The sequence below is a fragment of the Lithobates pipiens genome, unplaced genomic scaffold (assembly GCF_037356315.1).
Source record: "Lithobates pipiens isolate NorthernLeopardFrog02 unplaced genomic scaffold, aLitPip1_a1.2 Scaffold_30, whole genome shotgun sequence".
NCBI lineage: Eukaryota > Metazoa > Chordata > Amphibia > Anura > Ranidae > Lithobates > Lithobates pipiens.
In genome coordinates, this window is record NW_027507791.1 from 175,082,344 (window position 1) to 175,106,675 (window position 24,332).

Genomic DNA, 24,332 nt, shown 5'->3' on the forward strand with positions numbered 1-24,332 from the left:
CTTTTCCTACATCTCCTGAAATCCCACTGACTCCCCCCCGGTGGGAAGTTAGCCCAGACGCAGATTACTGTGTTCATGGCCCGATTGACTGGTTCCAGTCAACCGCTTACCCATTTGTTTTTGCCCCACGTACCGCAAACTATGGCAAACCCTGACAGTGTCCACTTTGAAGTGTTTACGCTACAATCCCCGACCACCCGCAAGGGGTCCTACCGGGTAAATCTGCTCGATCCTTTCGCTTATAGTAGATACTGTTTACGGTGTAAGTCGCATTATATGATGAGAGGGGTTTGTAACCACTTCGCAGTTCATGCTGTTATCTGTGTTCTTATTTTGCACGTTTGCATGTTTTTTCTTTCCCTTTGTATTGATACATTGTGTATCGACTGATATTGTACTATTGGAAACTTCAATAAATTCTTTATGGAAAAAAATAAAAATAAAAAATAAATAAATAAAGGAGAACAATCTGAATTTTACAAACGTTGTGATACGTATTCAAAGGGTAACAAACTAATCACTTCATTTGGAAAAAGACAAATAAAAATTCAAATGCAATATCGCACTATAGAAGCATCAAATAGACCATCAAAGTCAAATGTCAAAATTGTCATATAATTAAAAAGAAAGAGAAAGATAGATTATTGTCTGTCAGTCTGATTAAAACCAGGGAATAGTAAATCAGTAAAGCAAATGTACATTTTAATGGGTCTGAAAAACAACCTTGTAAGTACCACATAAGAACTGATAAAAGGGAAAGGGTCATAAAAAGGAGTAAGTGAATAGAAGTAAAGAAAAGGGAAAAAATTCACTGGGCATAAAGTATAAATTTGATAGAGGTAGAGCGGCTTCAACCGACTGAAGGGTGATGGAAGGGTAAATAAAGTATTATACGCATGGCTCCATGGCAATAGTAAAGTGTCATCAAAGTCAGGAGGTAAACAATGTTTAATCCAAGGTAACCAAAGTTTTTAAAATTTGCAGATCTGATCGCTCTCAATTGTTTACATTTTAGCATGAACAAAGGCTCTATTGGTTCTGTGAAAGGTTTCGGCTATGATCAGATTTTGAGTTTTACACTCTTTAGCTATGGTTTGTCTTGCGGCTGTTAAGAGCTTTAAAAGAAGGCGGAATTGATTCTGTAGAATTCCATGTGGTTTTAGATTTTAGGAAGTTTCTAATACTTTACAAGCTAAATCAAAAACTGCCTTCCAAAAATTTTGGGCTTTTGGACAATCCCACCATATATGGAGTTGGTAGCCAGGATATGAACAACTGCGAAAACAAGCTTCAGGGTCATCGGGAGCATATTTCGCTATCCTAGCAGGAACTAAATACCAACGAGAAAGCACCTTATAATTTGTTTTCACAGCAATAACATTAGAGGAAGATTTTGTGGCTAACCATATACTGGACCATTCAGTATCATCGAATGAGCAGTTTAGATCTTGTTCCCATTTAGAGACATAGGGAGGGAGGCTAGAATCCAAACAAGCTAGAATTTGTTTATAAAGAATCAAAAATCCTCTGATATGTGGGACATGATTACATATAGGCTCAAACACAACATCTGGGAAAACAGAGTGCTTATGGTTCGAAAAAAATGTAATCTGTAAATAACGGAGTAATTCCGATTGAGGAAGTCCATAAATTTCACATAGAGCAGGAAAGAAGTGTAATGAAGATGTGGATACAAATTTATATAATCTAAATAAATTAGCTGCACTCCACACTTAGGGGGAATCCAGGCAGGGTAAAAGGCAGGGTCTTTGATAAGACGTGTTATATGTGACGATTGCAGGCCGAGAGGAATGTGTCATATTTGGCTTTTTGTTTCTCCACTTTTGTATGTCATACCAATACAAACAAAAGGAATAAATAAGGTTGAGTGACTGATTCGCCCCCAAGCATGAGTTTGGGTCGAACACTGGCTGTTCACCTGTTGGCGGAGCACCCGAATTTGCAGGGTATTCCGCAGACCCTGCCGAAGGGCCTTCTGCACCCTAATTGGGCAAAGATTTGCCCAATCGGGGCGCAGTAAAAGCTGGTTGTTAAGGAGTTGGGCTGGCTGTGGCATGATTAACAACCAATGAGTCATCAGCTGTCAATGGGCTTCCCCGCTGACAGCGGAATAAATAACAAAACATTTTTCCAGTAAAAAAATTGTAAAAAAAACAAATGCATAGTGGTGTAGTGGTTAGCACTCTTGCCTAGCAGTAAAAAGGGTCACTGGCTTGAATCCCAACCATGATACTACCTGCCTGGAGTTTGCATGTTCTACCTGTGCCCCTGTGGGTTTCCTGCAAGTACTCCAGTTTCCTCCCACACTCCAAAGACATGCCGGTAGGTTAATTGGCTTCTGTCTAAAACTGGCCCTAGTATATTAATGGGGACCTTGGATTGTGGGCTCCTTGAGGGTAAGGACCGATGTGAGTGTGCAATGTACAGCATTAGGGACAATTGTAGACACTCACTCAGGTTGAACTGAATGGACTGGTGTCTTTATTCAACCTTACTAACTATGTAATTATGAGCAACCTAACAAATCTATTAAAATCTTTTAACAGATTTGGTTTAATAGGGTAGCAAAATTAAGCACTTTTCCTAAAACTTAGATCTCATCCCTCAATAATGCTTTTGAAGATAAATTATATAGCTTTATGGTGAAGAGATTTGTTTTCTCTTTCCAGATCCTCCTCTTTCACCTTTTTGGGTGGCTCTAGATGACATTTAGTACCACATCCGTAATGTATACCAAAATCAATTTAAAACATTTAGTTAGACTTTACGTGCACAGAAAGGAACTTGCATCACAATATATACAGACATAATCTGATTTTATTACGAACAATTTATAAAATCACTTAGAATCCATATTTATTAATCCTGGAATAATAACCATGGAGATGACTCAGTTAGTGTGTTCAAAATAATAACCATCCACTGCAACAAGAGCTTGATCTATATTACACCTCAGATTGTACAGTTGGAATAGTGGACATACAATATATTAGCAAAAGTATTGGGACACCTGCCTTTACACGCACATGAACTTTAAAGGAATCCCAGTCTTAGTCCGCAGGGTTCTATATTGAGTTGGCCCACCCTTTGCAGCTATAACAGCTTCAGCTCTTATGGGTAGGTTGTCCACAAGGTTTAGCAGTGTGTCTATGGGAATATTTAATCATTTTTCCAGAAGCGCATTTGTGAAGTCAGGCACTGATGTGGATGAGAGGGCCTGGTTCTCGGTCTCCTCTCTAATTCATCCCAAAGGTATTCTATCGGGTTGAGGGCAGGACTCGCTCATCTATGTCTTTATGGACCTTTCGTTGTGAACTGGTCCAAATCATTTGGTGGAGGGGGGATTATGGTGTGGGGTTGTTTTTCAGGGGTTGGGCTTGGCCCCTTAGTTCCAGTGAAGGAAACTCTCGGGCTGCATTCACACTAGAGCGTTTTGAATCGGGGGAAGATTCACAGCGGATCTGCCCATGATTTGACAGCCCTGAGGTATGAATGACAAAACGCGGGACTCGCATTCAAGGTGCCATTCATTTCAATGACACCTCCAATCACGGTACGGGTCTGCCGTGATTGTCGCAAGACAAATTTTGCTGCAATTGCAGCAACCCAGATTGCATGACGCCCAAAAGTAGCTACTGAACTATTTTGGGCTACATGTCCCATAATGCAGGTAGCCTTAAGGCAAGAAGAAAGCCATTGTTGAAAGAAAGCCATAAGAAGTCCCATTTGCAGTTTGCAAGGAACCATGTGGGGACACAGCAAAAATGTGGAAGAAGGTGCTCTGGTCAGATGAGACCAAAATGTAACTTTTTGGCCTAAAAGAAAAGCGCTATGTGTGGTGGAAAACTAACAATGCACATCACCCTGAACACACCATCCCTACGGTGAAACATGGAGGTGGCAGTATGTTGTGGGGATGCTTTTCTTCAGCAGGGACAGGGAAGCTGGTCAGAGTTGATGGGAAGATAGATGGAGGCAAATACAGAGCAATCCTAGAAGAAAACCTGCTTGAGTCTGCATCTGTGGCAAGACTTGAGAATTGCTGTTCACAGATGCTCTACATCCAATCTGACAGAGCTTGAGCTATTTTGCAAAGACGAATGGGCAAAAATGTCATTTTCTAGATGTGCAAAGCTGGCAGAGACATACCCAAAAAGACTTGCAGCTGTAATTGCAGCAAAGTGTGTTCTACAAAGTATTGACTCAGGGGGCTGATTACAAATGCACGCCACACTATTCACATATTTATTTGTAAAAAAAATTGAAAACCTATTATGATTTTTCTCCCACTTCACAATTATGTGCTACTTTGTGTTGGTCTATCACATAAAATTCCCATAAAATACATTTGCGTTTTTGGTTGTAACATGTCAAAATGTGGAAAATTTCAAGGGGTGTGTATACAGTATATATTTACAAAATCAAACAAAAATACAGTAATAAAACTTAAACTTAAACAGATGCTGGAAAGTTCATGGGCTAATAACATACATCATTTTACAACACTTTTTACACAGACCACTGCTGTTAAAAGGCCACTGCTATAAAAAAAATGTCAAGCTCAACATATCATTGAACCCTGGATGGGAATTGGCTTTTACATTGGAGATCCATTTGGTCTCTCTTTGGAGGACCCTTTTATCAACCCCCCCCCCCCCCCCCCAGATCTTCATATACCCTATCCAGAGTAGCGAACCTAATTATTGATATGTTATTGCACGTCTACCAATTGGTATGTTCATCCATTTCTGATGTAATAATGTGATGATAAATTCTTCAGCAAAGAGGCCTTTTTGTTCTTCCTACATAAAACACACCACATTCACAGAACATTATATATACCATTCCCCTTGTTTGACAGTCTGCATGATGTTTAGATACATGTATTAACTTTTGTGTTGCAATGTACTCTATATCCAGCGGACTCAGCTCCAGCAAACCAATCAGATGTTTCTCAGGAACAGAGTTACAGACAAATGGAATCATTATTGATAGATTCTAAAAGTTGTACCTGTCCCATCACTTTTTGAACAGAACCCCGTTGTGTCAGCATTGTCATATTAATTTTTCATTTATTGCAACACAAGACTTCACATAGTTTCGATGTTCTAATTTTGCACATCATGGGATGTACATTTCTCATTCTGTGTTATGACAATTAATATGTCTCTAAGTTTGAATCCACATTACTAAAGGATGCCAAATAGCTTCAGGAAAAAATCCATCAGACCTATCCTCTTCTTTGTTAGACTTGTGTCCCATTATTTATTCACAGTTAGGAATGTGATCACTTCTCCCATGCTTTTCACATTGTCCCTGTGCTTCTCAATCTGTTTTGGACCTAGAAGGGGGGCTAGGCCCAAACTAGACTGCGAGGAACCAGACTTTCTCTCTCCATAATTTCATCCTACAAAGAAAAAGGTTGCACAATTAATTGGATTGTGAAAGTGCATCCTTGTTGAATCCCAAGCCCTTCTTCAGTGGCTTTTCCAATTTTTAAATCCTCATTTAGCAAAAACAATATCTTTATCATCTGAGGTTGCACTTTTTCTGACATGGTAAGCAAGAGTATGCATTTTTCTTTGCAGAGTATTCTAGCCATGGCTGAGAACAGTACCGACATGCATAAGGACTCTAGCTAAAAACCCACATTGGGTATGATTTAAGAACAGACTGTGTTGTGTTTAAATTATGGTTCCTTCAGCTGCTGATTTTGTCTGCTTGAGCCTCATATATCATGTTTCCTTCAATGTCTTTTACTCCTGAATAGAGAGCGATGCTTGCACTGAAACGTGAATTTTTCCATTAAATTTTTTTTTTTTTTAAATGGAGATTTTTATTTGTGCAGCCAGACTAAAGTATTAGTAATCCAAGCAGTTTAGCCGGTATTCTTTTTGTTGCATTTTTATTTGCTTTTTTTACATCCATTTAAACATACTTTTTCTTACTAGTGTGTTTCCTTAGAGCTTTCTTTACATCTTTGTTCCTAAAACTATAAATCAGAGGATTCATCATTGGGGTAACAGCTGTGTATAACACAGACAAGGGTTTGTCTTGCTTAAGCAAATTTTGAGATGAAGGCCTCATATGCATGACTAGGACAGTGCCATAGAACAGAGTGACTACAGTTAGATGAGACGTACAAGTAGAGAAGGCTTTGTGCCTACCAGAAGATGAACTTATATTAAGAATGGTAGATATAATGAACACATATGAGACAAGCGTTAGCAAGAAGGCTGGAAGAGCTACCACTGAGCCAACTACATAGGTCATAATTTCAATAAATAATTTATCCACACAAGATAGACTGAGCAACTGAGATAGATCACAGTAGAAGTGATTCAGCACAGGTGGTTTACAAAAAGGTAGCCTTGATATGACCACAGTGTGAGCCAGTGGATCGAGGAATCCTACCACCCAACAAATAATGGCCAACTGTATGCAGACTCTTCTCTTCATTAGAACCATATAATGTAAAGGCTTACAAATTGCAACATAGCGATCATAAGCCATAGCTGTTAATGAAACAAATTCCGTACATGCCAATGACATAAATACATAGAGTTGTGTAATGCATGCAGGAAAAGAGATCGCACTTGGCCCAGTTATGAGGATGGAGAGCAGCTTGGGCTGAGTAACTGAAGAGTAAGCTATGTCAAGGAAAGATAGATTGCAGATGAAAAAGTACATAGGACTGTGCAGTTCTGGATTCATACAAATAACAGTCACAATAACGAGGTTTCCCAAAACAGTGAGAAGATATATGATGAGAAATATGAGAAACATTGGTGCCTGTGCATCTGGAGTATCAGTGAGACCAAGAAGTATGAGGTCTAGGCCATCACTTAAGTTGTAGGTCATCACCATCTCAGACACGAAGTTGAAAACTCATTACAAGAAGGAAACATACATAATAGAATCCTATAATAATATTTGCTAAGAATGAGCCAGAAAACATTGAAATTAGCAGGCAATAATTTTAAAGCATTTCTGCTAATTGAGAGGCAGTGGCCTAAAGTTGTTAGTCTGCTATACAAAGGGTCACTACTGGCAGGATTTCCAGGTAAGAAACATATTCATAAAAATTATTTATTTAAAACGATAATAAACCCTTACATAGGATGTAACTGTTTATCTGCAGCCCTTCTCCTCCGCGGCCTTCTAAAGTAGACAGTTTAACTAGCATTCCTCAGCTTGCAGGAGGCAGGGGGTGGAGATCTGATGTCAAACACTCTACAGTACATAACAGAGAACTGAGTTTAATTTGAGACCTGAGTGTAGCGACAGACACCCCACCCCCTTCTTCATGGTCTCATTGGGAACATGCACAGCTGAGATGTGCTGGGGTAGTGGGTCTTCACCAAGGATTGTCTGTTGTTTGGAAAAACTGTCAGAAATTTTACAAGCATACAAGCATTGCTATCATCATTACTGGACTTTATTCCCCTGGCAAAGCTTTGCAATTTGGTGACACCAGTTTTTTTATTTGTACATTTACAATTTACAGTGGAACTAAACCCATTGACTTAACAGTTTCCCAAAACAGTTACATTGATGACATGCCATGAATCATAACTGTCACAGTTCTTCGTGTTCTCAGTCGAACTGCCAAGCCACCAAGTGGCTGGTGTCATAACTGATCACATGTGAAGCTTTATGGCAACTGCAGAATAAATAGAGGAAAATATAGCAGCTTCCTTGTTGGCTGTAAAGAATAGGAGGGTTTAGTTTGCTTTTAGAGGCATTTTTTCATTTTTTTTTAAATCTCTCTGAACACAGCTCTATTTTAGCCAATGTGTACTTGCGCATCGTCATGTTTAGATTTCTATTTGAGGGCAGCATTTAAAAAAATAAATGTAAAAAAATGCCCCAATCCATCTGTGCATAAATGTGCATGCATGTGCATAAATACATTTTAGTGGCTAGAATGAATATTCTAGCCAATATAAAGAGTTTAAGTGCATACAAATCTAACCATCATACCTCCTAACTTTAGAACTTAAGAATGAGGGACACATCAGGGATGTAGTGACCTGTGGCATGTTGTGTCAAAAAGTCTGTGTGTCCAAACTGTTAGTGATATGAGGGGCTAACGAATATTGTTAAACAAAGCTTGGCTTCCTTATACCTATAAAATATGTTTTGCTGTGTCACAAGTGAGAGTCTCACAGACACATATTAACCTCAGCAAAGTAAAAAAAAAAATATATATATATATATATATATATATATATATATATATATATATATAGAAAGGCCAGTATGGTGGCCTGAAATTATGGGTGGAGCCCGGTGGTATATAATCAGCCGTTCGCCCATCCTTCCTCGTCGGTTCCGGTGCGCGATACCTGATACGTCAGATATCAAGGGCCGACTATCCAGACCAGACGCAGTGAGCCTGTTCGTCAGCTCCCGCGTTATTCGTCTCCAATTTTTTGACAAACCGTCTCTCGTCCATCAGCATCCGTAGGTTTCGCCGTCGGAGTGTCGTCGTACCCATCGAATTTGTCGCTACGCCTCGGGCCGGCTGTCGCAGGTAGGGCTTCGGCACCCTCTTTTCATTATGTTTTCGATGTACCGTCATCTTGCTTGTACTCACGAGCCGCTCGGTTCTTTCATATCGAATGTTTTCGGTGGCCTCGTACGCATGTCACTATGTTCTACTTTCGATGTAGTCGTTATCATCGTTCGACACGTTCGATTACGCCACGTCAGGCGATTCATTCGCAGGTACGGCATTCGAAACCGTTCGACTGCCCGAGCATTTCTATTTGTAGCGGTCGAATCGTTCGACTCACAGCCGACTGCTTGTTACGACAAGGCAAACAGTCCGCACGTTTCGCTTGGTCTGCTCCAGTTCGAATATGTCTCTTCATTCATGCAATTGTGTTATGTGTCTCATTTCATCTCGTTTCATTCATTTCAGTCCCAGTCATTTCTACTGTTTCAAAATCATTTCTGTCACTAGTCGCGCTCCGGCGCGAATCCTGTCGCACCTCCGGTGCACCGATTCGCTTTGAAGTGCCCCAGGGTTCGGCCTCATTTCTGTACATGCTCCAGAGACTGAATCACTCGCAGGATCACGCACGGTCCCTGATTCTTGTCTTTGTCATGGCATACCATTTCTGTCACTTATTACGCTCCAAATCGAGTCTTGTCGCATTCCTCTATGCACCGATTCGTCCTGGTGCGCCCAGCTGCTACGCCTCATTTCGGTACATGCTCCAGAGACGGATTCTTTGGTAAACCTACAGATCAGTCGTTGAATCCTGTCTCTGTCATGGGACATCATTTCTGTCACTTATTACACTCCAATTCGAATCCTGTCGCATATTATTTATGCACCGATTCATTCTGGTGTGCCCAGCTGCTACGCCTCATTTCAGTACATGCGCCAGAGACGGATTCTTTGTTGCTACCATCAGTCCAGTCGTTGATTCCTGTCTCTGTCATGGGATATCATTTCTGTCACTTATTACGCTCCGATTCGAATCTTGTTGCATTTATTGGATGCACCGATTCGTCCCGGTGTGCCCAGCTGCTACGCCTCATTTCAGTACATGCTCCAAAGACAGGATTCATCTGTTAGGTGCATGGGCTCGTCTTCTGATTCCAGTCTTTGTCATGGGTTTCATTTCATTTCACCTATCACGTTCCGGTACGAATAAATCACATTCACGGACCAATTCGTCCCGGCGTGCCCCAGGAATGGCCTCATTTCAGTATATGCTCCAGTTTCCGTTTCGTGCTCGGTCGCAAGTTTGTGGCATGGCGATTCGGATCTCTGTCATGGCAGATTTACTCATTTCACGGTCACGTATCGCTTCCCACTTCTAGTCCAGTTGATTCTTCAATGTTGGATTCTTATCGGGGGGCCCTTGCTCGTCAGCCTCATTTCGCGATAAAAGGAAAAAAAGAAAAATATATATATAATAAAAGGGGGTAGGGGGGAAGAGAAGAGAAATGTCATCTGTTTCTTTCATTTGTGTCATTTTCATCTCATGTCTGAAGTCTCACCTCCACTGTTAGCTAGCCTTCATCAGGTGGGAGTCTCAAACAAAAACTTCACCTTCATCTCCTCAGGTCAGTCGAGTTCAGTAGGTCCAGCCTGCACCTGGTCGGACGGTGCCTCCTTAGGTAAGCATAATCATCTAGTGGGAAAACGCCCTTCAGCAAAGCATCCTTCTTTAAAACAGGTATTTCTTTAGGAGTCTCCAACCAGTTATAATCCATGTCACCCCTTGTAGGTCCGTATTAGGAGAAAACCCGGATCAGAGGGCTTGTAGCCTCATCAGACCCACGTTCTGTCACCATGTCCCAGGCTGACAGCGAGGACCTCACGGCTCCATTGTCTCCATCCGTTTCAGAAAATGGCAGCCAAAGGGCCTTCAGAGCATGGACCATTCCCAGGCTGACAGCCGAGCTGAGACGCAGGGGTGTCCCCTTTCCAGCAACAGCCAGAAAGGCAGAGCTTTTCCGGCTCCTGTTTCCTCCCCCCGCGGTGGTGGAGGCTTCGGCTCAGCAGGCCTCATTGGGCTCCATCGCCTCCTCTATCTCACAGCTCCACACCCTGGTGTCGTCCCTCACAACCTCGATGTCAGATCTGCAGGGCCGAGTGGCCCTCCTCGAGACCCACCCCTCTGTTTCTCCGCCAGTACCAGCATCCCAGCCAGTTGTTAGTCTTCCCGCAGGTATCTCCGGAGGTGCACCAATAGTGTACCCGTCTCATTTGGTGTCAGCAAACATCAGGAAGGACATCTTAGAGGGCAAAGACGTCAATTTGGCTTCTCTTCTGATCTCGATTCACGAGCTGGCAGAGAATAAGGCGTATACTTGGGGGGACGTATCAGTGGTCCTCAAAGCCAAGGATCCCAGACTAGACAGGAAACTCTCTATCACCGAGTTTTCCTTGGCCTTCGGCATGATGAGGGACATCATTTGCTCAGCCTCCCCTGGCAGAAGGGAGGAGCTGGATCGGTACCTCCATGTGGTAGTTGACCTGGGGTACAAGTACGGCGGGTTTTCATTCTATGACTACCACCGCTCCTTCTCCGCTAGAGCAGCCGCCAGGCTCTCCCAGTTCCAGACCCCTACGGACTGGAGCACCATGGACACCGAACTGTTCTGCCGCCACTTCGCGGGGCTACGGTCCCCTCTGTGTGCAATCTGCCAGTCAGCAACACATACTGCGGCCTGGTGCGCTACCTCAGTGGCAGCCCCGCCCTTCGACGGTCCATCTACCTCGGGTACCGCTCAGGGCCTGCAAGCACCAGCTCGCCCGCCACAGACCGATAAGCTAGGGCGCCCAGTTAAGACCATGGGCGGTGCTCCGATCTGCAACAACTACAACAGTGGGTCGTGTAACTTCAGTCAGTGTAGGCTGCTCCATGTGTGCACCCAGTGTCATAGAGCTCACCCCCGGCTCATGTGTGAGATCAAGCAGCTCAAAATGTCTTGACTAAGCCGGCTCAATGTTGCATGGCTTAGTGTCTACCTTTCCAGTCACCCTACCCCCTCACTGTCCGCCTTCCTCGTCCAGGGCTTCACGGAAGGTTTTCACACTGGACTTATCTCTCTCCCTCACTTCACGCACGAATGCCAGAACCTACGGTCAGCAGCCACGGATGAACAAGCCATCGACCAACTGCTGCAATCTGAGCTAGATCAGGACTTTGTCATCGGCCCTTTTGTACAGCCCCCTTTCAGCACCTGGCGAGTCAGCCCTATTGGGCTTGTCAAGGGCAAGTTCTCTAATAAACTCAGATTGGTTTATGATTTGTCAGCGCCTCATTCCTCTACGGTTCCCAGCCTCAATTCTCTTATTCCCTCTGAGGAGTTCTCCCTTAAATATGCATCGGTAGACATGGCCATCCAGGCCATTCTTAAAACAGGCACAGGTACATGGCTTTCCAAGGCCGACATCTCAAACGCTTTTAAACTTCTTCCCATCCATCCGTCCCTCTGGTGCTGGCATGGAATCAAGTGGAGGCAGCGGTACTACTTTGCCACTAAACTCACGTTCGGGTCCAAGAGTAGTCCTTGGCTCTTCGACACCTTCGCGCAGGCTCTTGCTTGGATCTTGTTACACGTAGCCCAGTGTCAGGAAGTCATTCATTATCTGGATGACTTCCTGCTGATAGAGCCACCCGGCTCTCCTCCACGAGATCTGGGTAAGTTGAGGGTAGTCTTCAATAATCTTAATGTCCCCATCGCCGAGCACAAGGTGGAGGGTCCGTCGCAGGCTATCACCTTCCTCGGGGTCAGCCTAGACACTAACACTATGCAGGCCAGCCTTCCCCCGGATAAACTGACCCGCATCAGGACGGTCCTGAGGGACTTCACTCATGCCAGAACTTGTACCAAGAGACAACTTCAGTCCCTTCTTGGTATGCTTAATTTCGCTATGCGCATCATCCCCCAGGGGCGCTCGTTCGTGTCACGCCTGTTAGCCTTGTTATCCCACTCTCAGGACCCGGAGCAAGTACTCAGCCTGGATTCCGCGGCTATGGCAGACCTAGCCATGTGGGAGGAATTCCTATCTTCTTGGAACGGAGTGTCCCTGTTCGTCCCCTCCGTGTCCGCCCTTTCACCTCGGGTGGTGACCGACGCGGCGGCCTCCACGGGCTTTGCGGCGATCTTTGGCAACCTCTGGCTCGCAGCCCCCTGGCCTCCACAGATACTGGCTATTCCTGGCTTCACTGAGACGTCCTCCCTGTTTGAGCTATATCCCATTGTAGCCGCTGCACACACCTGGGGCCGCAGCTGGTCGGGCCAGACGGTGGTCTTTTCTACAGATAACCTGGCCACTGCGGAGATTGTTAATAAAGGCAGGTCCAGGTCTCTACAGATTATGTCCTTCCTGCGGCGACTGACCCAGCTCTCATTATTGTTTCAGTTCAACCTTCATTGTTCCTTTGTTCCCGGCAAATTTAATCAGGCGGCGGATGCCCTCTCCCGCTTTAACTTTGTTTCATTTTTTGATCAGGTGCCCGGAGCCGAACCAACATCAGCAGCTATCCCGGACTGGTCTCAACTGATCTTGGATTAGCCCCACACTTGTCAGCAGCAACTCAACTCATTGATCACTCCCTCTCAGACAATACCCGCAAGGCCTATCAGTCGGCCTGGAGGGCCTTTAGTCGCTTCGCATCATCTCACAATACAGAGTCCTCCCGGGTCAAACAAGTCCTTGCCTTCCTTTCCTACTGCCATTCGGACTTGGCATTGTCCTTCAACACAATCCGGTTGTACTTGGCCGGGGTACAACACTTCACGTCCCTCCAGGACCCTACCAAGCCCTCCTTATTTACCTTTCACGCCGTCCGGGCTCTCATGCACGGCATTCAGAAACGTCGGCCAGTTTCCAGCATCAAACGGCTGCCTATCACAGGCGAAGTGTTCAGGGACATGTCAGATATTCTGGCCTCTTCACCTTTCGGTCTCCATGTCAGTGTCGTCCTGCAAGCAGCCATACATCTGGCCTTCTACGGCTTCCTGCGGCCAGGCGAGTTTACCTGCAGTAGCCCCTCAGCACGTATGCTGTGCAAGCACCATCTAGTCAGGTTCGAGGACCATTTCATCTTGCACTTAGCGGTTTCCAAGACACAGCAGCTTGGCCCAGGTACGGACATACATTTCTATAAGACCTACAACCGCTGGTGTCCGGTTACTGTCCTCTCCCGCTTGTTGACCCTTTTGGCCGATCAACCAGGGACTGGCCCACTTCTACCCTTTCACTCAAAACCTCTCAACGCAGCCCAGTTCATGGAGCATGTCAGGATACTCCTGGGCATCCTTCACCTCAATCCTGCGCACTACTCAGGACATTCATTTCGCATCGGGGCAGCTTCAACGGCCTCCCGCCAAGGGGTCCCGGTCCATGTTATCAAAAAGTTGGGTAGATGGAAGTCCTCCTGTTTTGCACGTTACGTACCCAATCCGCAGATTGAGATGGCCCAGGCCTTTGTCAAACTTACCCAGTAACAGTCTTGGTTCAATAAAAATGCTTCCCCTACCTGAGTGTTTTGCCCCCTTATTTTGGTATACCGTACGTTAGACCAGGGCACACTTTCAGGTCCATTTCAAGTAAGCGAGTTTATGTTATCCTTGTCTTTCATCCTTATCGGTATCGGTCAGAGGGCTCTACACCATAAATAGAAAGGCCAGTATGGTGGCCTGAAATTATGGGTGGAGCCCGGTGGTATATAATCAGCCGTTCGCCCATCCTTCCTCGTCGGTTCCGGTGCGCGATACCGGCCCACCCGCCCCTTTATCAGGCCTTTACTCTAGCACACTCCTCATATGAGTACTCATTTCACCCATTTCATATTCATTTCATTTTAAGGTATGCCCCCTTATTTTGGTATACCGTACGTTAGACCAGGGCACACTTTCAGGTCCATTTCAAGTAAGCGAGTTTATGTTATCCTTGTCTTTCATCCTTATCCGTATCGGTCAGAGGGCTCTACACCATAAATATATATTAAAAAAGCTTTCATTACATATGGTTTTGCACACACTGAAACAGACAGAGAGCTATCACTTTGTCTGAGCCTACCTTAACCACCGAAGGATGGGAAGGATTTGCCATTTGCCCCCTTAATGATCAGGCCATTTTTTGCGATACGGCACTGAGTGGCTTTAACTGACAATTGCGCAGTCGTGCAACGTTGTACCCAAACAAAATGTATGTCCATTTTTCACATAAATAGAGCTTTCTTTTGGTGGTATTTGATTACATGTGGTTTTTATTCTTTGCGCTATAAGCAAAAAAAATTTTTCCTTTTTGCTATAATAAATATCCCCAAAAAATGTAAAAAAAAAAATGTTTTTCATCAGTTTAGGCCAATATATATTCTTCTCCATATTTTTGGTAAAAAAAACAAAAAAAAAACACAATAAGCGTATAGTGATTGGTTTGTGCAAAATTTATAGCGTTTACAAAATAGGGCATTTTTATTAATTTTTTTTTTAGTAGTAAGGCGGTGATCAGCGATTTTTAGCAGAACTGCGACATTGCCGCAGACAGATCAGACACTTTTGACACTTTTTTGGGACCAGTGTTCAGGAGGGACATGAGAACTAGTGTGTGCAGGAGATCCGTGTGACCAGGCTCGACCAGGGCAGTCGCCCATAAATAAAATTGGGAGTGTCTCCATCTTCATTCTCCTCCCCTCTATTGATACAAGATTATTTATCTAGTTGTTCATCTCCCATTTGCACCATTTGCACCACGTGCTTTCTCCTGATGAGCAGCACCAAGCCGCGAAACGCATCAAGCTAACAACTGTTGTATACCAGTATAGTACAGCTCTAACAGTTTATATTATTAATATATTCATACCATCACATTATGTGACAGGTGACAGGGACCAGTAAGGTCATAGGCCATGCAGGTGTTACTTTGCAACATTTTTGTTCCCCACTGTGATATATGGTGGACTCTGTAACTCTATCATGCTACCCATTTTTAACCATGTTATTACCAGTTACCACTGTTTTAGGAATTAACGCCACGTTTAATGTGTATTCCTATTTGAATGTATATGGAAATTAAGTATGTAATTTTGTTATTTATGTAATATTAAATATCTCAATCTCCACCATTGCATTCATTTCAACCCCATGCTTCGTTCAAAGTTCCACCCTCTTGCTCCTAATTTTAACAATATCTTTGGGAATATGTTACATGTTCCATCTGTTTTTAGGGTGGAACATGTAACATGTTCGCAATGCTGCAGCTGCTGCCCAATCCCCCCCACCCCCCCCATGACAGCAGTATGGGGAGAAGTTTCCTGTACTAGCTGTCACTTTTTGAAATCAGCATGGCCATGCGGGGCTCCGCCCACATGGCTGCATCATTCATTCAGCTAGCTCTGCGTGTAAATGAACTACAAGCTCCAACATCCCTTGCGGCTGTCAGTTTGTAGTTTTCATTGAACTGCCATGGCGCTGTGGTGCGCAGTGGTAGTTCATTGATTCTTCCCGTCAGATTGTATCTGCTTGCCCATATGGGTTGTACGGGCACACAGATACACTTACAGGTCTGCAGGAGACCTGCCTGGCACCAGGCATCTGCTGATCGCTGGTACAATGCTTTACAGGCTCAAAAAAAATGCATTTATTTTTTATCTGCAAAAAAAATGTGAATTTATTTTTATTTTTTTCTAAAAAGTTAACTTATCCTTTAATGTGCTGTAAGTAGTTCCAACATAACCCGCCCTTTATAGGGAGGGATTTTTCAATTAGTGTAGTTGGGCTCATGGTAGTAAAGAGCTCATATGGGTGATTTATTGTATTTTTTGTGTATGAGGTCAGCACGAAACCTGTCAACGTTTACTGTACCCCGCATTGTCTGTGATGTATTTTACATGAAGGATCAATAAAGGTGAAGTGTTGCAACGAATTCCGTATTTCTCTTGGTTTTGTATGGATCTAAATGCCTGATGCGCATGGCCATATAGGCTAACATAGATCGCAAGTGTACAGGCCTAAAAAAAAAAAAAAAAACGCTGACCACCTATAAAAGCCTGTCTACATTAGCTATGTATTGATCTATATATTTTTTCTCCACAATATTTTGCACAGGAGAAATGTTAGCATAATCTATAACCAGTGCTAGGTATAAAATGTTTAGGCAATATATGGCTGTGTGTGAAATAAAAGGATTGTAAGATTTTAAATAATGATCACAGAAAATAAAATATATATATATATATAAAAAAAAAACATATTTTGTGCAATACTGGTACTTTTAAAAGTACATACTGAAACAATTAAAAAACTTGATCAGCTTTTGGAATGTTAATAAATAGACATAGGAAGTATGTGTCATCGCTGGAATTCTTGAAAGAAAAGAAACATATATTGCAAAAAGTAAATTACTTGTGACCAGGCTGTCGAGAAGTAAAAACAAGAACATTGCACTTAATTGAATTTGTGGGTCCATAAATATGACATTTAAATATGTTAAAAAACATCTTTAAGATAACATGGTTATTTCTAATTGAAGTTCTCCTTTGGCTATGCTGATTTCTGTGTATAGGAATAACCTACCTATTGACCTTTGTTATGTGTAGCAGATGATCTAGCACAGGGATATGCAATTAGCGGATGATGTAGGTGAAGCACAATTTATATCATTGTCCTTGCAGGATTAACACATTTTCGCAAACAAATATTATTCACTAGAGGGAACATATTTTTTCTCCCTTTGCAAATCACCATTATTATGCTTTAGAAAGCTTTATGTTAACCCCTCCAACATTTAAGTCAGAAAACAATAGTTTTTGTATGTGATTTTTGTGAATACTATTTTTAATATACAGTATCTCACAAAAGTAAGTACACCCACTCACATGTTTGTAAATATTTTATAATATCTTTTCATGTGAAACACTGAAGAAATGACACTTTGCTACAATGTAAAGTAAAGAGTGCACAGCTTCTATAACCCAACACACAGCCATTAATGTCTAAACCGCTGGCAACAAAAGTGAGTACACTCCTAAGTGAAAATGTCCAAATTGGGCCCAAAGTTTCAATATTTTGTGTGGCCACCATTATTTTCCAGCCCTGCCTTACCAGAAAGGCAGAGGGAGATTAGGGAAGTAAACAAGTTGCTGAGGAGCTGGTGTAGTAAGGAGGGTTTGGGTTCCTGGAGGACTGGGCTGACTTCTCAGTTGGTTACCACTACTAAATGAAGAGGGTGCAGATCTGCTGGGAGTGAAGATGGCCGAAAAGTTAGAGGGTTTTTTAAACTAGGTGACGGGGAGGAAGGGCCCAGAGGTAGAGATAGTCAGCATGGAACATATTCCAGAGAGTAGTATTGGGGGCATTAGTGATAGGTTGACTAAAGCACATAAACCCAAGGTAAGTATAGTAACAAGTCCTAGTTGCAATCTCTGAACACCCAATAGGAGGATAGTATGCGACCGGTCTAAACTACGCGGCATGTTCACCAATGCCAGAAGCCTAGCGAACAAGATGGGTGAACTAGAGATACTGTTGTACGAGGAGGATTTGGATTTTGTGGGAATTTCAAAGACCTGGCTCAACAGCTCTCATGATTGGCTGGCAATCATTCAAGGGTATACCCTTTATCGCAGGTATAGAGAAGGTAAAAAAGGGGGAGGGGTATGCCTATACATCAAGAATAATGTACAAGTGAATGTGAGAGATGACATCACTAAGGGAGATAGGGAGGAGGTGGAATCCTTATTATAATGGTAGGCCAGTTATGGGTGTGGGCAGTGGCCAGTTTTCATGTTACTGTTCGTATATATGGTCCAGGGACACACTGGACACCTCCTCTGCCATTGTGCTCTTGCTGGGTGTCCAGTGTGCTCCTGTTCCTTTAAGGGGGCTAGAGCAACCTCCAGGCTCACCTGTCCCACATCTATCCATTCCATGCATGTGCTTCCACTGTGGAGACACTTATAAATTTGTAGTGTTAGGACTGCAAGCAACACAGGGTGTCGTGATGAGGCATAGCAGCTTTCACATGCATTTGTAAATGTGTGCTAACTAACTGCTTTTAAGAGACAGTTAGACAGGCTAATTTGGTTGATCAGCAGACTGGTTGGTGAGTTGAGCTATGGAATTGTTTTTGTCTTACATATATATGCCCTCTATGTGCTCCTTGCTGTGAAGGCCAGTTATGGGTGTGGGCAGCGGGCAGTTTTTTGTTACTACTTAGAGAACCCAGTCAAGTAATTGTTCCTAATTTTTACTGACAGTCTACTGACTGGATGGTACAAGCTGATTGGAGAAAAGCCAATGTAGCACCAATATTTAAAAAGGGCCCAAAATACATCTGGGGAAATTACAGACCAATTAGCCTAAGATCAATAGTATGCAAGCTCTTGGAGGGGATGATAAGGGACTATATACAAGATTTTAGTAAGGAGATCAGTATCGTTAGCAGTAATCAGCATGGATTTATGAAGAATCTTTCTCACCAAACCAATCTATTAACCTTCTATGAGGAGGTGAGTTGCCATCTAGATAAAGGAAGGCCCTTAGACATGGTGTATCTGGATTTTGCAAAAACATTTGACACAGTTCCCCATAAACATTTACTGTACAAAATAAGGCCGTTGGCATGGACCATAGGGTGAGTACATGGATTGAAAACTGGCTACAAGGGCGAGTTCAGAGGATGGTAAAAAAAATGGAGAGTACTCGGAATAGTCAGGAGTGGGTAGTGGGATCCCCCAGGATTCTGTGTTGGGACCAATCCTATTTAATTTGTACATAAACTATATGGGGGATGAGGTAAACAGTTCAATCTCTGTATTTGCGGACGATACTAAGCTAAGCAGGGCAATAACTTTTCTGCAGGATGTGGAAACCTTGCAAAAAGATCTAAACAAATTAATGGGATGGGCAACTAGATGGCAAATTAGGTTTAATGTAGAAAAATGTAAAATAATGCATTTGGGTGGCAAAAATATGAATGCAATCTATACACTGGGGGGAGAACATCTGGGGGAATCTAGGATGGAAAGGGACCTGGGGGCCCTAGTAGATGATAGGCTCCAGAGATAAAACGATAATTCTCCCATTCTACAAGACTCTGGTCCGGCCACACCTAGAGTATACTGTCCAGTTCTGGGCACCAGTCCTCAGGAAGGATGTACTGGAAATGGAGCGAGTACAAAGAAGGGCAACAAAGCTAATAAAGGGTCTGCAGGATATAAGTTATGAGGAAAGGTTGCAAGCACTGAACTTATTTTCACTGGAAAAGAGATGCTTGAGAGGGGATATGATTTAAATTTACAAATACCATACTGGTGACTAAGGATGAGCCGATCACTCTTTTTTTTTCAATGAGTTTTATCTATATTGCTGAGACCCGACAATTCAGAGTTCAGAGGATGGTAAAAAAAATGGAGAGTACTCGGAATAGTCAGGAGTGGGTAGTGGGATCCCCCAGGATTCTGTGTTGGGACCAATCCTATTTAATTTGTACATAAACTATATGGGGGATGAGGTAAACAGTTCAATCTCTGTATTTGCGGACGATACTAAGCTAAGCAGGGCAATAACTTTTCTGCAGGATGTGGAAACCTTGCAAAAAGATCTAAACAAATTAATGGGATGGGCAACTAGATGGCAAATTAGGTTTAATGTAGAAAAATGTAAAATAATGCATTTGGGTGGCAAAAATATGAATGCAATCTATACACTGGGGGGAGAACATCTGGGGGAATCTAGGATGGAAAGGGACCTGGGGGCCCTAGTAGATGATAGGCTCCAGAGATAAAACAATAATTCTCCCATTCTACAAGACTCTGGTCCGGCCACACCTAGAGTATACTGTCCAGTTCTGGGCACCAGTCCTCAGGAAGGATGTACTGGAAATGGAGCGAGTACAAAGAAGGGCAACAAAGCTAATAAAGGGTCTGCAGGATATAAGTTATGAGGAAAGGTTGCAAGCACTGAACTTATTTTCACTGGAAAAGAGATGCTTGAGAGGGGATATGATTTAAATTTACAAATACCATACCGGTGACTAAGGATGAGCCGATCACTCTTTTTTTTTCAATGAGTTTTATCTATATTGCTGAGACCCGACAATTCATTACAGTCGCGATCAGTTTTAAATTACTTTTTTTTCTTTAGAAATGTCATTTTGCTGTGGTACTGTTCTAAACACGGGAAAACTTGCGGCACTTTACATGCATACTATAGACACCCCCAGGCACGATATTTAAAGGAATATTTCATTTTTATTTAAGCATGATTAAAATCACTGCTCCTGAAAAACTAGTTTTTACAACGTTTTTGCATTGATACATGGCCCCTGGGGCAGGACATACTTTTGGTTTTTCATGTTAATGTCCCATTGACTTTAATGGGGTTCCGCGGCTTTCGAATTTACATTGCATAATGTTTCGCTATTTTCCAAAAGTCCAAACAACCAAAGAACTTATGCTCGGGCCGCACCATTCACCCATTCCTACTGGTGACCAGGGATGGGCCGAACAGAACCCTGTTTGGTTCGCACCAGAACTTTCAAACACCACAAAAGTTCGGACCCGAATAACAAACCCCATTGTCCCAAGTCAATGGGACCCGAACGTCAAAAATAAAAAGTGCCCATTTTGAAGGCGTATATGCAAGTAATTGGGCATACAATGTTTATAGGGGTCTGGGACTTGCCCTGGGGGACATGTATCAATAAAAAAAAATTGAAAAACTTAATTTTTAAATGAGAAGTGATTTTTTGACAGTGAAAGCATAAAAATGAAAAATTCCTTTCATCATAGTGCCTGGGGTTCCCCTTAGTCTACCTGTAAAATGGGCAGATCTGTACCATGTCTACAATCTGCTGCAGAATAATTGCATTTCTAAAGCCAAAAAAAGACATTTTCCCTGCAAGCTTTTGCTCAGCAACAGCTGGGGAGCCAGTGTATATGATGAGGCCACAATGTAATGCACTGGGAACAAGAGTAGACATTTTTTGGATACATTCTGGTTTCACTTTGACTTTGGATAGAAGTAACGGGTACGTAAAAATTGGTCTTTGGGTGTCGGTGGTGCCTTCCCACTGTAACCCTATAGAGGTAATCTTGATGAAAGCAAAAATTGTCCTTGCTGTAATTAATTGCAATGATATGCACCTGTCAAACAGGTGCTGAAAAATTGGTCTTTGGGTGTTAATTGTGCCCATGAAACCTATACCAAAAATATTCTTCCAGATGTAATGATTGAACACACTCAAAGCTAGGCAGCCTCGAAGTCCTGCAGAGATTCCACTTCCCAAAAAGACTTAATCAGTGACATCCTCATCAGGTGCTTCATAGCTGGTAATCCAGGACTGATTCATTTTTTATAAAAGTCAAACGGTCCACGGAGTATGTGGACAGACACGTTCTATGATCAGTAGCGAAACCTCCTGCAGCATTGAATGCTCATTCTGAAAGCACGCTGGATGCAGGGCAGCTCAACAACTCAATAGCATACTGGGCAAGTTCTGGCCAGTGGTCTATTCTCATGACCCAGTAAGTCAGTGGATCGTCAGCTGGAAAGCTCTCCATCTCTGTTTTGGCCCTGAGGTAATTGTCCACCATGTGATGCAGACACTGCCAATGAGATGTGGAAGCTGACAGCCCTGGGTGGCGAGGACTAAAAAAATTCTGAAATGCCTCACTTAGGCAGACACCTTCTCCAATGCTCCTCTCTTGACTAACAGAAGACTCAAAACTATGTTTTTCACGATACTGTAACCTACTGGAGTCAGGAAAAACATTTAAAAAAGTCCTCTTTAACGTGTCCTCAAGAAATGTTATCTTCTGCAGTCTCTGTGGGGACGGGGTGAGTTCTGAGACCTTCCCTTGTGTTCAAGGAGGATTGCCAACCAGTAATCATCCTTCTCCTTCTCCTTCTAACCCTCCTTATGGGGGTGAAAAATAGCGGTGAGTGCATTTCTTATGGGGCACTGTTTTCCAAGAAGCACAGAACAATTTGAAGGAGCACATCGTCACTTTATTGAACTTTTTTTATACACCAGGGTTTAAGGAATGCATATTTCTGAACCCAGTTTCACAGCAACAATATACACCAGTCAAATATGTTGGATTTTTTTTGCACAGAAATGTCACTTTGAATTGCAGGTTTTGCACAGGATTGTGTTTATTTTATTTTATTTTCTTTTGAACATAACAATATGCATTATATATAAGCAGTTAGGATGTTTACACAGTAGGATTTTTTGTGGATTTTTGTGAATATACAAATATTTATTTTCTGCACTTTTATTGACACTTTTTGCATTAAATGCACCTGTGACACACACCCTTCAAGTATTTAGAAGTTGTAGGTCACATCTTAATAAGAGCAGCGCCATGGCTATCCCCTCTTTTTCACATTTCTTCTAGATTTATCTTAGGGTGAAATTATTGATAGAAGCTGCAGCTCCTCATTTTTCATTTTCACCATAAGCGCGGGGGTCTAATCATTTTTTTATCCTTCTCCTTTATGTCACGTATTCTTGGGTTCTTTCGCAAGTCTTTGAAGCATGAGGTTTCCCATGTGCCTCAATTTTGCCAAGGCTTGAGAAGCAGACTCCTCTGGGTCACTCAGGACTAGGGATGGGCGAACGGTTCGCCCGGCGGTCGTTTGGTGGCAAATTTTGGCTGTTCGCGGTCCGCCCAATCGGCGGACTATTGCCGCCGTTCGCCCGGCGGACTTCCGTGTTTACTGTGTAAAAGAACTTTGACCTATGATGACACATCCATCATGGGGTACAGGACAGCCAATTGAGACATTACAGCACATGGACACTTGGACATTCCCCCTAACTTATAAATAGACCCGATCCGGCGGCCATTTTACATTCTTTCTACTGTCAATATAGGGAGAGGTTGCTGTGTGGAGCAGGGAGAGACTGCAGTGACCCAAATCGCTAACAAAAGTTATTTTCAGGACTGGTAGGGTATAGCTGTTAGGTGTAGTTCAGGATATAGGTTTGAGGCACTGCTGTGCTAGTGATTGTTGCAGCAGCCTGTCTTTTGTCAGTGTAGAGAGAGGGACAGGACGCTGTGTGCAGCAGGGACAGTCAGTTTAATCATTAGCTGTTACTATTAGGTCCACAAAAGTCCTTTTCAGGACTGGTATGGTAAAGTAGTACAGGATATAGTTTTGAGTACTATTCAAGTTATTGTTCCAGCCACCTGTGTTTTGTCAGTTTAAATAGGGACAGGCAGGAAGCTGTGTGTGGCAGTGAGGGACAGTCAGTTTAATCAGTTGCTGTTACTATTAGGTCCACAAAGGTTCTTTTCAGGACTGGTATGGTAATAGGCTTGTACACGTATAATATTCTTTCTTCCAAATATAGAAAGAATATTATACTTGACTGCTGCCCTTCTGCTGCAGTAGTCCTTTATGAGTATAGGGACTGAGGTACAGTCTGCTAATCATTCACAACCTACTAGTTCCACAAAGGTCCTTATAAGGACTGGTAATGTATAGGGTACTACAGTACATAGGGTTGAGTGAGGTTCAGTCTGCTATTCCTTAAGGACTGGTATAGGTCCACAATATATAGGGTTGAGGTGCACTACTGCTGACTGCTGCCCTTCTGCTGCAGTAGTCCTTTATGATTATAGGGACTGAGGTACAGTCTGCTAATCATTCACAACCTACTAGTTCCACAAAGGTCCTTATAAGGACTAGTAAGGTATAGGGTACAACAGTACATAGGGTTGAGTGAGGTTCAGTCTGCTATTCCTGAAGGACTGGTATAGGTCCACAATATATAGGGTTGAGGTGCACTACTGCTGACTGCTGCCCTTCTGCTGCAGCAG

The 24,332-nt window shown here is 42.9% G+C and overlaps 1 protein-coding gene across 2 annotated transcripts; it reads right to left on the reverse strand.

The window, feature by feature from the left end:
• Positions 1-1,378: 1,378 nt before the first annotated feature.
• Positions 1,379-17,207, reverse strand: LOC143943353 (olfactory receptor 8U3-like). 2 transcript variants are annotated; one of them, XM_077465073.1, is made up of 2 exons: positions 17,077-17,207; positions 1,379-7,392 (listed from the first exon to the last, which is right to left on the reverse strand). In XM_077465073.1, the coding sequence occupies exon 2, from the start codon at positions 6,886-6,888 to the stop codon at positions 5,950-5,952; it is 939 nt and encodes a 312-aa protein (XP_077321199.1). In that variant the 5' UTR covers positions 6,889-7,392; positions 17,077-17,207; the 3' UTR covers positions 1,379-5,949. The 2 variants fall into 2 exon arrangements, with proteins under 2 accessions (XP_077321199.1, XP_077321200.1); XM_077465074.1 differs by having other exon boundaries at positions 1,379-6,957; positions 17,077-17,118.
• Between the last annotated feature and the right edge of the window lie 7,125 nt (positions 17,208-24,332).

Bases quoted from the DNA above. Each gene is read 5' to 3' on its own strand.
- LOC143943353 (XM_077465073.1), bottom strand. From the start codon at position 6,888: ATGGTGATGACCTACAACTTAAGTGATGGCCTAGACCTCATACTTCTT.